At 46.0% G+C, this 17,013-nt stretch overlaps 1 protein-coding gene across 1 annotated transcript; it reads right to left on the reverse strand.

Annotated features, from left to right (window-relative positions):
• Positions 1 to 651: 651 nt before the first annotated feature.
• Positions 652 to 16,254, reverse strand: PRDM14 (PR/SET domain 14). Its single transcript, XM_019925429.3, has 7 exons — positions 15,532 to 16,254; positions 14,919 to 14,972; positions 14,669 to 14,826; positions 13,220 to 13,490; positions 8,435 to 8,637; positions 3,253 to 3,354; positions 652 to 879 (listed from the first exon to the last, which is right to left on the reverse strand). Exons 1-7 carry the CDS (start codon positions 16,229 to 16,231, stop codon positions 652 to 654), a joined length of 1,716 nt encoding a protein of 571 aa, XP_019780988.2. The 5' UTR covers positions 16,232 to 16,254.
• Between the last annotated feature and the right edge of the window lie 759 nt (positions 16,255 to 17,013).

The following is a 17,013-nucleotide window of genomic DNA, read 5'->3' on the forward strand; positions in this document are numbered from 1 at the left end:
GGTCACAGATGGTAGGGTGAGTAAGTAACTTCTGTGTCCTCCAAGAAATTCTGTTTGGTGCTAAACAAACTGTTAACATTAGGCGTTTGTCATGCGATGGGGAGGGGTAGAAACTAAGGGTTTTAAAATGAATCCAAATAAAATGGGAGCCTAATTCATGTCTGAACACTTAGTTATAATACGAATGAAGCTGTGGCTTGAATGGATCTTTAAAGAATTTATTCTGTTAAGAAACATAACAGGGGACGGCCACAGACATATTACAATTGCGGGCCCGAGGCAAACAGTAGAGAAAAAGCCTCCTTTTTTTAAATCGTGAAATCAAAGACTTTGTTCCTAGTCCCTGAAATGAAATATAGTCCCTTTCAGGGTTGATGTTGAGTTTCCAGACCTTTAAGCCCTATTAACAGCCAGCTTTCATTATTTCTAGGTGAATTCAACACAACTCCATTCTTGTCAGAAATTGTGAAAGACATTTCTGTGAAAGCTGTTAAAACCACAGTCAATAAATCTGGTAAATTCTGCTACTTGGTCAGTTCCATTATTCTGTTCCTCATCTCAATCTAACTATCACTTGTTTGTAAGATACACCCATAAACAAGAAATATCAAGACAGAAATACAGAGGCACTGTCCTCATACTCTCTGAGGGCTAGCAGTTTTCATGAAACTTCATGTGGGAGTAGAAGGCTTCTTGACCTGGGAAGGTTTTTCCACAGATGTTACAGGAACAGCCGTCATCCTCCTTGTGCGAGCGTCGGACATGGCTGTCGTGGGCAGCGTGGGATGCAAAAGATTTACCACAGTACTTGCATTTGAAGGGCTTCTCCCCGGAGTGCTGCCTGATATGTGTGCGGAGTATACTAGAGGCAGTGAACCTCTGCAGAGGACAGAAAGCAGGAGAAAAAGTAAACTTCCATCAGCTGGACAACCAGTGAGAGAAAGGGGTTAAGTTCACCGTTACCGATCCTTATGTCACCCCTTAGTTCTCCATTCAGCGAACCTTGGGCTTTAATGCTATAGGGCACGCTCGGTCAACAGGTGTAGCCTTAATAAAGAAGGACACGATGGACATGTCACTGGTTAGAACAGTGGCTTTTCAATGGTTAAGATCGCCTGGGGGTCTAGTCAAAAATGCAGACTGACCCGATGAGTACACCCGTTGGGGTAATAAAGAAACTGCATTTAAGCAGGTGGTCCTGGGATCACACTCCAAGATGAACTGAATTACAGAAGGAGTAGCTAATACTGGCCAATGTCTTTGCATAAATGGGTACCTTATTGGTTTCTTTCTTCTTCTTTTTTTTTTTAACTTAAACTTTTTGCGGTAATCGTGATTCACGTGCAGTTATAAGAAACAACAGAGACTCTGTGTACCCTTTACCCGGTTGTCCCCAATGGTTGCATCTTACAAGTCTATAGGACAGTATCACAACCAGGATACTGACATTGACAGAGTCAAGATACAGAACGTTTCCATCACAAGGACCCTCATGTTGCCCTATGACAGCCACACATAGTTCCCTCCCACTCCTACTTTTAAACCATGGCAACCACGAATCTGTTCTCCATTTCTATAATTTTGTTATTTCAAGAATGTCACTTACAGGGAAGCATACAGTATGTGACCTTTTGGGATTGGCTGTTCTCACTCAGCATAGTTCTCCGCAGATTCACGGAGGTTGTTTCGTGTACAACAGCTCATCCTTTCTGATTGCTGAGGAGTATTTCATGGTGTGGATGAACCACAGTCTGTTTAATCACCTGCCCATTGAAAGGCATCTGTGTTATTTCCAGTTTGGGGCTTCTATGAATAAAGCTGCTATTAACATTTGTGTACAGGTTTTCGTATAAACATATAGACCTTCATTTCTCCGGGATAAGTGCCCAGGAGAGCAACTGCTGGGTTGTATGGTGGTTACAAGTTTAGTTCTTAAAAAAATGGCCAAATAGTACCATTTCAGAGTCCCAAGCACTTTGCTGTTTTTACCTGTCTTTTCTTTCCCTTATTTATAACCTTTCCCCTAATTCAATACTCTGCTCTGACCTTTGTCACTTTCAAGTATTTATTAGCGATGTAATGACTCCATTTATTGGGGGTCCATCGACATAGATACAAAACACCGGCTTTAACCAGTGACCTTGGATTTGGGGGGCTGGGCATGCATGGGGTTGGCCCACTGCTCAGTAAGGAGCACAAGGTGTAGGTGTCTAGGACACCCAGACAAGGACAGTCTCCATCAGCTTAGGTGACAGTAAGTCAGAACGCCAAACAGCTCATTGATGCCCCAAGTGCCCTGAGTTCCCTCTTCGGGCACCTCGCATTCCCAGGTTGGCCAGAAGACCAAGGTGAGGATCAGAATGAGAATGCCAGAAAGAGGAGGGGTGGTGGGATATTTTGAGCCTGCTCTGGAAATCCTGCGGGAGAGCATTCACCCCTCAGGATAGATTCCTCATCCATACAAACCCAGGGCCACCCTCCTTAGGTCTGTGCTGGCTCCGTATGGCCTACTTATGTCTTAGCCCCATTTTGCTACACTGTACACACTGGACAGCCCAAATGTATCTCATCAAAAAGGAACATGAGGTGTTTTAGTACAATATTTTTAAGGCGTGGTCAGACTTTTGTTTCTAGCCCAGCCACCCCTAACCACGTCTTTATCTCTTCATTTTTATCACTTATTATTCTGTATAATGAAGATTAGATGCCACTTCAGCAAAACTGCTCTAGAAATTTAGATCAGCAGCATGTAAGAGTCTGTACTTTTTTGTTTTTGTTTTTTTTTGCGGTACGCGGGCCTCTCTCTGTTGCGGAGCACAGGCTCCGGACGCGCAGGCTCAGCGGCCATGGCTCACGGGCCCAGCCGCTCCGCGGCATGTGGGATCTTCCCGGACCGGGGCACGAACCCGTGTCCCCTGCATCGGCAGGCGGACTCTCAACCACTGCGCCACCAGGCAAGCCCAGAGTCTGTACTTTGAAAGACTGCATAATCATGTCTGCTACCATCGGGCTCCTGTAAACTTAGGGTCTATTCCATGACAAATGCCCTAGATGCCAATTTGGCAGTAGTAGGTGGCATCTGATCATTGTAAGCAAACAGGAGTATAATCTGGGGGGTGGAAATTGGGGATGGGCTGACAATGAACTAATTTACCAGGAACTCTTATAAGCTAGGGTTTATGCTGCAAGTTCTTATCCATGGACACCCAATCAGGGCTCAAGGCAGATCCCTTAAAAGAAGGTTCCATTTACCTTTGTACAATACACACAGTGGTAGGGTCTGTCTCCAGAGTGGACTCTCATGTGTTTGTTTAGGCTGGAAGATTGAGAGAAACATTTCCCACATGTAGAACACTAAAACGAAAAAGAAAAATATAGTTGAAACCACGTCTTCCCTTTAACAAGTTTATTTCACCATTATATTTATCTGGGGGGGAAGAACTAACTATTGTACTTATTCTGTGCACATCTGTAGGCAGAGGATCAAGCAGACCCAGGCTGAGGGTCTAGTTGAGACGGGAGAAAGGCATCCCGGGACTACAGGGAAGAACCTGGCAGCATGGGTTCTGGTCCAGAGCCTGCTAATGCTGTGGCTAAGGCAGTTCGTCTGAAGTCTTCGGGTTAAGTGAGCTGCTTCAGATGTGAAACGGCAGTGTATACGGAGGCCTGAATTTGTCCTGCTCTGTCAACAAGTAGCTGTGTGACCAGAACAAATCAGTTAAAACTCGGAATCTTTGTCTCCCCAATTTTCCTCACGGGCAAAAAATACCTGTCTTGCCTTCCTCACAAGGCTGTGAGTAAATTGCAAGCCCCCAGCAATTAATTCAACAAGTATTTATGGAGAACCTCTCAGCACTTTGCTAGAGACAAGGAGGAACAATCTAGTGGGGGTAGGGACGAATATGTAGACCAAAGTGGCAATACAGGTGACAGATGACTCAACACATGCACCTACAAAAAAAGGGTAATATTTTGGGGGGCCAGTGAGAGCATGTGGTACAGTCACTTGCTGTGAACAGTTCCTGTCATTTCTCTGTGTTCTTGACCCTGACGACTTCTGTCCAATCTTCTCAGGAATTCTGAACCAAGTAAAGGAAACTATTGTGTTTCTGGACCCTGTTCCCCAGGTGTCCTTATGGGCACAAACGAGAGCCTGGGTATTTTTAGATGGTGAGATTCTGGGGTGGATTTTTTTTTTTTTTTGCGGTACGCGGGCCTCTCACTGTCACGGCCTCTCCCGTTGCGGAGCACAGGCTCCGGACGCGCAGGCTCAGCGGCCGTGGCTCACGGGCCCAGCCGCTCCGCGGCATGTGGGATCTTCCCGGACCTGGGCACGAACTCGCGTCCCCCGCATCGGCAGGCGGAGCCTCAATCACTGCGCCACCAGGGAAGCCCTCTGGGTGGATTTTAAGTCTTTTTAAATTTTTCTTTACTACTTGACGTTTTAATAACGAGCATGTATTGTCGTTACTAAAGCAAAAACAGTCAGATGTTGAAGTTCATATTGCAAAAAGAACAGATCAATTATAAAAGGGGAGCAATTAGAACATGAAACTGTTCTTGGAAATTAAAAATAAACAACAGAAAAGTATAGAATAGAAATGCTGTATGTAATAGACTCAGCTGACTGCTAAAGACTGAATACATGACATAAAAATTAAGGTTCGTGAACTCTCAGAGAATGCAGATGAAGAAAAATTAAAAGTCAAGTACAGGGAAGTAGATTCAACCTAACATTTGGCTAAAAGGAATCTCAGGAGAGAGCAAAAATCGAAGACAGATAATAGCCAAGGAAAGAACAAGAGAATTCCTTTGAGCTTATGACTTGTGCCTTCAGGTGGAAAGAATACTTTGTATTCTACTGATTACAAAGCAGGAAGAAAAAAAAAAAAAAGGAAAGAAAGAAAAAACATTCTGTTAAAATTTCAGAACTCAAAAGTTAAAGAACAATTTTCACAAAGCAGAAAACTGGTTATTTACAAAGAAACAAGAACCAGATTGGCATCAAATGGTAGAAGAAATGATTCTTTAAAAATTCTACAGAAAAGTTATTCCTATCTAAAATTCCATATCCAGCCAAACTATCAAAGACGTATGTGAGTAAAATATCCTCGAAGGACTCAGAAAATGTTTCACTGTGCACTGTTAAAAACGATTACTTGAAGACATGCCCCAGTAACATAAAAAGAGAAATCAAGAAAGAGAAAGAGTGGCATAGAAGAATCAGTGGAACTAAGGAAGGTAATGAAAGATATCCAAATATGACAGTTTACAGGCCTAAGGAGCAACTGGTTCAAATCAGAACAAATTCAAATCAGAATCTGATTTAAAAAAGAAATGAGTATAATTTCAAGAATGTAAATATTATACAAGTTATATAAGTAAGAAACTAAACTTATCACTTGCAATTAAAAATCCTAGCAAAAACAAAAGCTTGCAAGGAAGTCAAAGGCAAAATACAAAGAAAGTTAAAGTCTGGCATCAATTTGAACAAGTCATGGAGAAAAGAAACAACACCTTCTGAAAAAAACAAAGCCCTCTCTCCATTGGTCAGGTGTTTCAAAAAGTTGGAGCGAACTGACATTCTGAATCTATGTATGAGCTCTTTATAGTCATGGTGATGGACTACAAGGGCTTCCTCCGATATTTTTATTTTGTTATTCATTAATTTTGCCTGACAAATCATGTGAAAAGGAGGTTGTTTAGGCTTTAAACGCTGGAAGGAGGGTAATACAAGGTTTTTCACTGTTGGTTATACACCCAACATCTTCTGATATTTTAAATCAGTAATTTTTTTCTCTTTCAGCAGCTGATCTTGTTAAAAAATCATTTATCTGAAGTTCTGCCTGTCTGTTTCACTTGAGCTTTTTTTTTTTTTTTTTTTTCTGTTCAAATTAAATCAAACGTTTTATTTGGGGCTCCTGCAGAAATTAAATATACTTTATCATCTTGAAAGTTAAGTACTCAAATTAAAGTATATGAAATAAGGAAAACTAAAACAGAATAAAAAATGTTTAGCAGTAAAGATAAAAGAAGAAAATCTCAGTCTTCTGAACATGACGAAGGAAGGGGAAGTGCCGGGGAAACTCAGGTTGAGACGTCAGAAGAGCAGCTGGGACAGGACTCTGTCCTCAGGCTCAGGACAGAATTCTGGCTAGAGAGTTGAAACCATATAAATGGTACTTATGGTCATGATAAAGGATCACACCATTCAGGGAGAGTTTGCAAAGAGAAATATTGTACTAAGAACTCTCAGGAACACTCAGTGTAAGAGGATGCACCCCCTTCTATAGCCTTTTAAAATCACTATCCTGGACTTCTCTGGCGGTCCAGTGGTTAAGACTCCAAGCTTCCACTGCAGGGGGCACAGGCTCTATTCCTGCTCAGGGAACTAAGATCCCGCATGCCTCGTGGACAAAATAAATTAATAAATAGTTTAAAAAATAAAATAAAATTACTATCCCTCCACTCTACCATCAGACCTCTCCTCTTTGGAAGCCCAAGACATTCACTTTACTACTACCAGCTTACACCTCTTCTCATCATTCCTGTCATCTCTGGACCTCCTGGTCTATGGTCCCCCGATTTCAAAGCCAGCAGTACTTCCTACGGCTCCTCTCCTTGAACCCCAGTCCAAGACCCACCATTGTCCTCAGTGTTTAAAATGACCCACGTAACATTCTAGTGTATATTTCTTGACCTGACTCAGATAACCTTTTCCTGCATTCTACTTTGGTCAAAAAACCAAACAAAACCAAACAAAACAAACAAACACTAATCCTGCAGCTTCTGCTTTTAAGCAGACATCTTTTGATCTGGCTGCAGCAGTCCCAACAAATATCTTAAATGCTCCATCTCACCAACTGTAAGACCCACCACTCCTTTATCATTTATTTTTGGCTGTGTTGAGTCTTTGTCACTGCACGTGGGCTTTCTCTAGTTGCATACCGTGGAGCAACTAAGCCCGTGCGCCACAACTACTGAGCCTGCACTCTGGAGCCCGCGAGCCACAACCGCGGAGCCTGAGTGCCTAGAGACTGTGCTCTGCAACAAGAGAAGCCACCGCAGTGAGAAGACCGCGCACCGCAACGAAGAGTAGCCCCTGCTCACCACGACTACAGAAAAACCCACGTGCAGCAACAAAGACCCAACACAGCCAAAAATAAAAATAAATTAAAATATTTTTTAAAAATATTCTTACAAAAATAATACAGGATAATTGTAAAAATACTCAGATTTTACAGGAGTATATAGTCCAGTGATTGTGATTTTTCCAGAAGCTTCACTGTGAACAGGAGGGGAGAGACAAGAGCAGTTTTATGATGACTACTCTGTTTTTAAATGGAGAAAATTGGGGGCTTGGAGGAGTCCTGACAGGGCAGGAGTCCAACCCGAAGCTGTCTGTACCCAAGCCTCAGCCTCTTTCTCCTAATTAAGACCAGTGGTAGTCAGCACTTTCTTACACCAAGCCTGGCAGAGCCACCAGGTATCCAGAATGGTGGAAAACGACTCCCTAAATCCACCATTGCTTTTCTGCCTTACAAAATCCTTGGCATGGCATAGAGGCCATCCAACCTTTGGACTGTGCCCATGTTTCATCCTCGCCTGTAACTATCAATATGCCTGCACATTGAACCTAGAGATTATCATACTATGCGAAGTAAGTCAGAAAGAGAAAGACAAATACCATATGATATCACTTGTATATGGCATCTAAAATATGACACAAATGAACCTATCTAGGAAATAGAAACAGACTCACAGACACAGAGAACAGACTTGTGGTTGCCAAGGGGGAGGAAATGATTGGGAGTTTGGGAGGAGCAGATGCAAACTAGTATATACAGGATGGATAAATAACAAGGTCCTACTCTACAGCATGGGGAACTATATTCACTATCCTGTGATAAACCACAATGGAAAAGAATATGAAAAAGAATGTACATAACTGAGTCACTTTGCTGTACAGCAGAAATTAACACAACATTGCACACATCATGGAAGAAGGTGTAGCTACCTAAAACCACAGGCCAGGGTCTTTCCCACCTGGAATATCTCGAACGCCCCCCACCCCAGCCAATCAACCCCATCTAAGATATAAACCAGACACTCCACTGTCCTAGATTCTTCTCACGGCCACCTGTCTACGAGGCCTTTCATAACCCACGTGTCCAGGTAGAAGGACACCCTTCCTCTGTCCCTGTCTACCATGTACCTCCATCCTCACACCCGGGTGTCATGGCATTAGTTCATGTCTGCTCTTCCACAGCACTGTCACCTCCTTCAAACACCCTGTCCCATCTTCCCACCTGGTGTCGTGTCCCAGCAACATGCACGCAGGAGGCCCTCGGTGTTCACCCAGGGGTTTGGGGAAGCAGCATGAAAGCAGAGTGCTGGAGCGAAGGGCAGGGTCACTCGCCACCCCGACTCTTACCTTGTGAGGCCGATGTTTCTCATGAACGTGAAGGACGTGGATCCGGAGCCGGTCTCTCTTCTCAAAGGACCGTTTGCATAAAGAACAGGGGAATTTCCTGTCACCCTTGTCCACACAGGGGGTGTACTTGAGATGCTTGTCTCTGTAATATTTGTAGGTAAATACTTTTCCACATCTTTCACACCTGTACCCTTCTGCAGACTCTGTCAAACACGGGGATAAGTCGCTCGGTCAGCTACCTTCCTTCATTCTTATTTTCTTCAAGATGATTTTTTACAACTTTTTATTATAAAAAATTTAAAACATATACCAAAATCAAAATAATGGAATAAGCCCTCATGTGCCCAGACACCAAGCTTTGACAATGACCAACTCACTTATGTGACTTCCCTCCATAAGGGATTATTTGTTTTTCATAATGGATTCTTTTTAACACTAATTTCTCACTTGGTTCATAAACATCTCAAACCATAATCTTTAATAGATAACGACTTTTTAAAATGCATAACCATAATGCCATTGTCATACCTAAACAGTCAACCCTTATTCCTTAATAGAAACATATATATTTATGTGCGTACACACATGCATACATGTTTTATTATTTTACAGTCAGTTGATTCAATGTAGGATTCAAAGCCTATGTGTTGTCCACAGAGGCTATGTCTCTCCAATCTCTTAATCTATAGGTTCTCTTACCTTTTGTTCCCGAAATATATGTGTTGAAGAACCCCTTCCTCTGGCGCTGTTTACGAGCAGGTCAGTCCTACAGTTCCTGACTGGCATTCTTTACAAGGTTCACATACCAAATACCTACCGTATTTGTCCCTTTCAGATCGGCCTGAGAGCTACAAGTTCAAAGCCGTTCACCCAGGACCCTGATGGACACCCATAGCTTCTCCCCAGGCTTCACGAGTTCTGTTCCATTTGACCCCATTTACGAAGACATAGGTGCCCTTTTAGCTTATAGTCTACTTCTCTGAACTTTTAAGGAAGATTCTGCAACTAATACATAGGGTTATTGTGATGATTAATTTAACCTTAACACTTACTGACTTCTTATCAACAAGTGATACCATCACTGAGAGACAGACTGAGAAAGGTAAACCCATTTTTATAAGAGAGGTGGGGGAGAGGTTAGAGAGGGTTCAGCCGACTCTAGCAAAGGAGGTGCCAGGCTCAGGGGTGTCTATGTATTGGGGGAAGGGGAGAGGACCAGGGCCACCTACAAAAGCATCCCTGCCGAGGACACTCTGGATTCCAGAGCATAAAGTGGTTTTGACTGTGAATGCATCCCTGAAACCTCATTGTCTGGCCCCAGGGAGGCAGAGAACAGCCAGGAGTGAGTATATGCAAGAGTGTGAAGGTGGAAATCTTTTTAGTTAGCATCGGAACAGCAGGGAAGCTATCCATCGGGGGTTCTGTTAGTTGATAACTGCGTCCCAGGCATGTTTAACAGGTGGCTGAGGAAATAAATCATTTTATTAAGTAAATAACCAGGAAGGCAACCACCAACATCAGGAAGATCCATTGCCCAGTCTTGTCTATCGCTTTCATTGAGGTGCTAATACTCTCAGAATCTCCCTGCTGGGATGGTTTTTGCTCGGAGCTAGAATTTTCATTGGTTAGAAATACCTGGCCTTCCTGCTTCCTGGGGTAGGAAGAGGGGGTCTACAAGACAGGGTCAGCGATCTTTACAAATCAAAGCATGAAGGCACACCAGAATTCAGAATGAGGGCTCGGTAGTAAATCTGCATAAGAACCACCACTTAGGCAGAAATGACAGAGCACCCTCACCCTGACTAATTAGGCTTCGGCTGCCTCCGTTTTCTGCTCAGGTCCTTGGAAATTTATCTTAACCTAATTTCGTCCTGTTTCTTTTCCTTCTTCCTGCCTCCCATCTCAGTCTTTTCAGCCAAGGGGTTTCTCGATACCAAAAATTATGCTTTCTGCCCCACTACAGACACACCGTTCAGACAGAGTTTGGTAACGATTGAGAGCTGTCTACACATTCCACACCCTCAGCCCCCAAAACACACACTTGGCAGGTTTGCAAACTCAAATAACCCGCCCACATAGGGCCCAGGCCCTTCCCTCCCACTCAAGACCTTCAAGGGGAAGGTTCCCATCAAGCCTCACCAAAAGCCTTTGAAAACAAGACCTTTCTTTTGAGAGGACAGAGGAATTTTGATTTTTCTTTCCTTTTCATCCTATCCCCAAACATTCCTATCAACAGAAAACAAATGAATTTATCCATTAGTCTTCCCAACCAATTGAGTTGTTTACAAGTTCTCTGCCACAAGTTATCCTAAATATTTACACATCATCGTTGACAGTGCCAATAAGCCTCGGATATAATTTGGTTCAGAAGTGGAGCACGGATAACTGCAGGCCCTGTTGCTTATATGATCAGGATCTCTGATGCCTGTATATTATTCCATGTTAATATATCATCATTTATTTAATTATTCTAATATTGGGCATTTAGGTTGTTCGTGACTTTTCACAAACAGGGGTGACGCTGTATTAAAAATCCTTGTGGACAAAGCTTTTCCTTTTGGACTATTTCCTGAAGATAAATTTCCAGAAAAGTATTACTGATACGTTACTGATATATCCAGGGTTATGAACATTTTAACGACTCTGATGCAGAGTGCTGAATAATTTTTCAAAAGGATAACGATTCTATTTTGCGTTATCAAGCATGTATCGTTCTCAAATCCACTTTTCACTTTTATTTCAAAAAAGCACTTGGAACATTTCTGGAAGTGACCAAAAAGTCTTGGCTTGGCGCCAAGTATGGGGCAACTGTGAGGTCCAGACTCAAGAGAATCCTGCCATCTTACCCTCAGGCGCACCCCACGCCGTCCGTCCATTTATTGGGGTAGTGAGAAGACAGTTACCGAAACAGTTCAACAGCCCCTCATTATTTGGCTTCTAGAAAGAGACTGCTCATTAGTCACCTCCGAATCCCTGGTGAACACATCCTTGCCCTTGGCTTCACTATTCCCCAAGCCTGAATTGCCTTGCCTCTCCCTGCCTAACTCATCTTTTATTTCTCCACATCCCTAAGCAGCTTTCCCCAGTTTAGCCCAGTCTTCCTCCTTCCTTCAATGCACATGGGGATCCACAGCAGGTGCTATTAGAGTGTTTAGAATTGTCTCCTGGGCTTCCCTGGTGGCGCAGTGGTTGAGAATCTGCCTGCCGATGCAGGGGACATGGGTTCGAGCCCTGGTCTGGGAAGATCCCACGTGCCGCGGAGCAGCTGGGCCCGTGAGCCACAACTACTGAGCCTGCCTGTGCTCCGCAGCAGGAGAGGCCACGATAGATAGTGAGAGGCCCGCGCATCGCGATGGAGAGTGGCCCCCGCTCGCCGCAACTAGAGAAAGCCCTCGCACAGAAATGAAGACCCAACACAGCCAAATAAATAAATAAATAAATTTATTAGAATTGTCTCCTGCCCTGAAGGGTCTCAGTCTAGCAGGGAGACTTGCATGCAGACCATCACTGCAGTGTGATGAATGCAATTCACATTCTCTTTTACCTGCTACTTACGACATTTGCTCTAACATAGTAAGATGGTCTTCTATCTGATTACACATATTACAGTAACTTGCATTTGTCTGGTCCCACCTATAAGATCAGTGGTTCCCAGGCCTTTGCAGATGTAAAAATCAACCGCTCAAAGAGCTTTTTCTTTTTTTTAAAAGGATTTTGCTCTTTTTTTTAATTTAAAAAATTTTATTTATTTATTTATGGCTATGTTGGCTCTTCGTTTCTGTGCAAGGGCTCTCTAGTTGTGGCGAGCCGGGGCCACTCTTCATCGCGGTGCAAGGGCCCCTCACTATCGCGGCCTCTCTTGTTGCGGAGCACAGGCTCCAGACACGCAGGCTCAGTAATTGTGGCTCACGGGGCAGGCTGCTCCGCGGCATGTGGGATCTTCCCAGACAAGGGCTCGAACCCATGTCCCCTGCATTGGCAGGCAGATTCTCAACCACTGTGCCACCAGGGAAGCCCTCAAAGAGCTTTTTTAAAATGCAAATTCCAGAGGCTCGTTCCCAGAGAGTGGGTTGGTAGTCCTCTAGCTGCCTTCTACTAAAATGTGATAGAAATGCAGAATCTCAGGTCCCAGCCCTGAATGAGAATCTGCCTCTTTCCACGGAGAGCGAGAGTCTAGCTCCATGCTTCCCAAAGTTGACTGAGACCCACAATAAGAAACACATTTTATACTTGAGACCCAGTTCGCACACATCCATTTGAAACAAAAACCTTAACTTAAATGAGATTCACATCAATATTTTCTATTCTATTTTATTCTTATTCTCTTTTTTTTTCTTCTTTAATACTGGTCTCTACCACCAAATCCCCCACCCTGCTAAGATACTGCAACCCACTACTTGAAAAACAGTGCTCTAAAGCTTAGACTTCCTGAGTTGTGTGAGCCTCAGCAGAGATGAATCAGAAGCTGGCTCACCTAAGGCAGAGGTTGCATCCATTTATTTCACTTGTATTTTATTCTCTGGGAGCGGGTGAAGGGGTAGAAGAAAAGGTATACTGGTGAAGAGGAGTAGCTGCAGCAGCTTTGGAAAGATGAGGGCATCTTCCTCCAGCTGGGTAATGCCCAGCGGGTGAGAGACGCCCTCAGTTTTGTGTTCTGAGTGTTGTGTTGGGAGGGAGAAGTTCCACAAGCAAGTGGAAAGGCTGCAGGAAGGTGTTGAGTTGGAGAAAGAGCCCAGTCCTTCCACTAAGACGGCCTCACTGGGTGAGGCGAAAGTGTGCACTCACCTTCCAAGGGCCCAGACGCCTGCTTCCCGTGCTTTATGACCTGCAGGCTCATGGGAATGTCCAAAAACTTCTCATAGCAATCTCCGTACCACACAAGGAGCTCTTGGTTCTGGTAGATCTCCTTGCAGCTTTCATAAAAGATCTGCCCTTGACACTGGACTGCAACCAGGTTCTGCTCCATGGGGAAACGAGCACAGTTGACATAGGACATCCAGTTCCCTGCACCTCCTTTTCCATCAATAAAGTGGCTCAAATGACCATCTTCAAAGATCTAAATGGAATCAAACAAAGTTTGGAAATGCACATTTTTTTGGTCTGACCTAGAAAATAAATTTACTTATTAAAAATTTATAATTCAAGGGCTTCCCTGGTGGCGCAGTGGTTGAGAGTCCGCCTGCTGATGCAGGGGACGCGGGTTCGTGCCCCGGTCTGGGAGGATCCCACATGCTGCGGAGTGGCTGGGCCCGTGAGCCATGGCCGCTGAGCCTGCGCTCCACAACGGGAGAGGCCACAGCAGTGAGAGGCCCACGTACCGCAAAAAAAAATAAAAAAAAATTATAATTCAAAACTCACACTTGACCTACTGAATATATTTATTATCAATATGATTGAGTCTAAATGGATTTATTAGCTTAAAAAGACCTCTATAGGTAGTGTGACATTTTAAAAAGATTCTTACTTTTATCACTTCCTCGATTTCCAGATTTCTAGAGTGAGCATATATTAGTTTCATAAACAGAGGTAAGGGAAACAGGACGTTCCATTTAATTCCACCACTTCAAGACAACCAATTAGTGTAGTATTTTATCTCAATTTAGTTTTCATGTGTATTGATGGAGCCATAATTTAATTCTTTCTCTGCTGTGGGCAATTCTACAGTCTTCAATGTTTTGTTATTACAAACAGCCCCGTGAAGTCTGGATTTCAGATTACTTTCCTCAACTATATTCCTTGATGTAGAAATCCACGGCGAGGGGCGCTAATCTGACACGTTCTGACGCACTGCAGTCCTACCATCCTGCCTCAGACAGAGTTAAGAGCATCAGTTTTCTAAAAATCCTCTTTAGATGAACGACGTCGAAAATTTTAAATCTGGTCTTAGTCCTTTCTGGCATATTCTTAGCATCACTCTGTAATATTTAAAGTGTTTGGTTTTGTCTATACATATAACCCAATGTATTAACTCTTAAATGTATACTCCATGGCTCATCTTCAGAGGAAAATGCCTTAAGCCACCCAAAATTACACAGAATCCATGTAGAGGTGTTATCCTCAGGAACTGAACAGCTTGCCTTTCTTTCTCTTTATGTTGCAAAACAGGCAGCACAAGTCAGCAGATTACTGCCCGGAGGGGGCCCCCCCTCCCAGTCCAGGGGTCTCCCAGAGGGGCAGAGGCCAAGGTTTCCTCCCACCCACCTCCCTCCGCCAACCCGCCACAAACACATTTACCTCCCACATCAGGGAATTGTCTCCGTGTGTCCTGACTTCGCTGGTGTTGACCACTTTACCCTGAAAGGGCCCAAACCTGACTCCTTTGGCGACAGGGCTACTGCAGAACACACCAAAATGTGCCACTTCACCGAATTTCGTGTGCCCAAGGCAGAGACCTAGGAGAGACCCAGGGCAGGAAAGAAAGCCAGTGAGGAAACCGACTGCGTTTGTGCTGGAAAAGAAATCCAAGCCGAGAAGCCCTGCCTACCTTCTGGTAGCTGAAGGGAGTTGTTATCCAGAGTCCGAGGAAGAGAACCAGACCCTAGAAAAAGACAGGGTTAAATTTTTATTTTTTCGATAAAAATGTATTATGAAATGCTTTCATACGGCGCTGTCCTCCCCACTCCCTGGAGCTCACCATTAACCCGAATTGGATGTTTACTTGTCCTTTCTAGGTTTCCTGCTCCTTTTACATACGCCATTTCTCACATGAGACTCAAAACGACTCTAGTGGGTTATGTTGTAATTAACCCCGTTTGCAAATTTAAGGAACTTGAGGATCAGAGATAATGCTGATTTTGAGACTCCCAGATACCTTGCACATCCCGGCAGAATCTGAGCCGGCCTGATCAGCCCGCCCCGCATGAACCGTTTCTCTTCTTACTAAAACAATCTTGGGTGTCATGCGGTTAAGCAAATAGGGTCTCGGAGGTGAGGCTGCCATTCTCAGCTCCGTCTTCTGATGGAAGCACATACGCTCCGCTGCAGGACTCGCACAGCCTCGGACCCACTTGGAAGCGCCCCTGCCCCCTCCCGTCCTCACCTGTCTTCCCGCCTCCCACCCGCACCCCCAAGTCCCGGATCATGGGGACTGCCTTTACCTGAGCTGTCTGTGGGGACCAGGAGGCCCGAAATCGCGTGGTGCAGGCGGGCTGAGTTCTGAAGGCTGGGGATGACCCCGTAGAGAACTAAGTGCAGGTCTTCCTGGGTGAAGTGGTAACGGTGAGATGCCTTCCCGACTTGGTTCGCGAGTTTGGGGCCATCCTCAGAGCGCTCTCTGGGGGAGCACGGTAACAGCTGGGAGGGCTTCGGCCTCTCAGGGAACAGCGAAGCATCCACAGGGGGCGGCGGCACGAAAATTTCAGGTCCCCAGCACTGGCCACCGTCGCTACGGCCGCCAGCGGGGCCCGCGTCTTCACTGGAGGCGCCTGTAAACTCGCGACTGCCGTTCGGGAAGTGCGGCACTTCCCTGGGGCGGTGGGGAATTGGGTACCACGACGGCAGCTTATTGTACCAGGGCAGGTCGTAGAGCGGCTCCCTCTGCAGGGCCAGGCCGGGGCTCAGCAAGGGAGGCGCCATCCGGAAGGCGAAGGGGGACAGAGACGGGGACGTGGACAGGGCCTCCAGCTGCCGGAAAGTTTGCAAACCCTCCTCCGCGGCGCTTAGGGTGTTCCCGTAGTGGCTGTAGGGCTGGAAAGGCGGGTAGTAGGCGGCCAGGCGTTGGGGGCTGCTCTGGAGCCTGTCGGGCGGGTAGCACCCCTTGTCCTGGGGTCCGGCCTCACTTGGCAGCCGCAGAGCCATCCCGGGCCACAGGGCGCGGCGGGTCTGCGGAAGAGCAAGCGCGGCCGAGTGAGGGGCGCGGGGCGCTGCGCCCGGCTCCTGCCTGCCCAGCCTCCACCGCCCGAGGCAGCCCCGGGTCGGAGGGAATCGGATAAACTTCCCACTTCGATCCCTCAAGACCTACCCGCAAACGAAACAAAAACGGCAACAAACAACCCGCCCCCAAAAAGACAAAGCAAACTAAAACGAAAATCTGTCGGGATTCTGCCCGACTCCAAATTCCAGGTACGTGTCGCCTTTGCCTTCCCTCTCCAAGCACGCCTTGACCTAGCAGGTCTCGTTTCCAACACTCACTCTCTACATCCGTCCCCAACCCCGCTCCTGCCAAATCCGTTTCAAGCTCCCTCTTCCGCCCTCTCCCCGGTCCCCGACATCCTCTTTTCCGGGGGGAGGGTGGTCGGAGCCGCAGGGCCTTCCCACTCCCGGAGCCAGGAGCCGAGCGCAAGACCGAGCTTGGGGGCGGGCAGCAGCTTCAGGCAGTCCTGGGTCCCTAGCAGGGAGGGCAGAAGACCAGGGCCCGGGTTGGGTCGCATAGGAGACGCGCTCCCCCAGCCCGGGGGCAGGTCGGGGGAGGCTGCCCCGCTGCGAAGCCCGGGTCTGACCCCGAGGACCCGGGCGGTCCGGGCTGCCAGGAGGAGTAGGCCGCCGCCTTCGGCTTCCCTCCCAGCGCCGCAGCCAGCGCGGGTTCCCCACGTGGGCCGAGTCCCGCTACCTCCCGCAAGTCCCTCGGGAAACTCGTCATC

This window comes from Tursiops truncatus, chromosome 17, assembly GCF_011762595.2.
Source record: "Tursiops truncatus isolate mTurTru1 chromosome 17, mTurTru1.mat.Y, whole genome shotgun sequence".
In the NCBI taxonomy this organism is placed as follows: Eukaryota; Metazoa; Chordata; class Mammalia; order Artiodactyla; family Delphinidae; genus Tursiops; species Tursiops truncatus.

Excerpts from the sequence above, each read along its gene's own strand:
- PRDM14 (XM_019925429.3), bottom strand. The coding sequence starts at position 16,231 with ATGGCTCTGCGGCTGCCAAGTGAGGCCGGACCCCAGGACAAGGGGTGC. Across the intron at positions 8,638-13,219 it reads GGCGTCTGGGCCCTTGGAAG|AGTCTGCAGAAGGGTACAGG; the intron begins GTGAGTGCACAC and ends CGTGTTTGACAG. Across the intron at positions 3,355-8,434 it reads AGAAACATCGGCCTCACAAG|TGTTCTACATGTGGGAAATG; the intron begins GTAAGAGTCGGG and ends TTTTCGTTTTAG.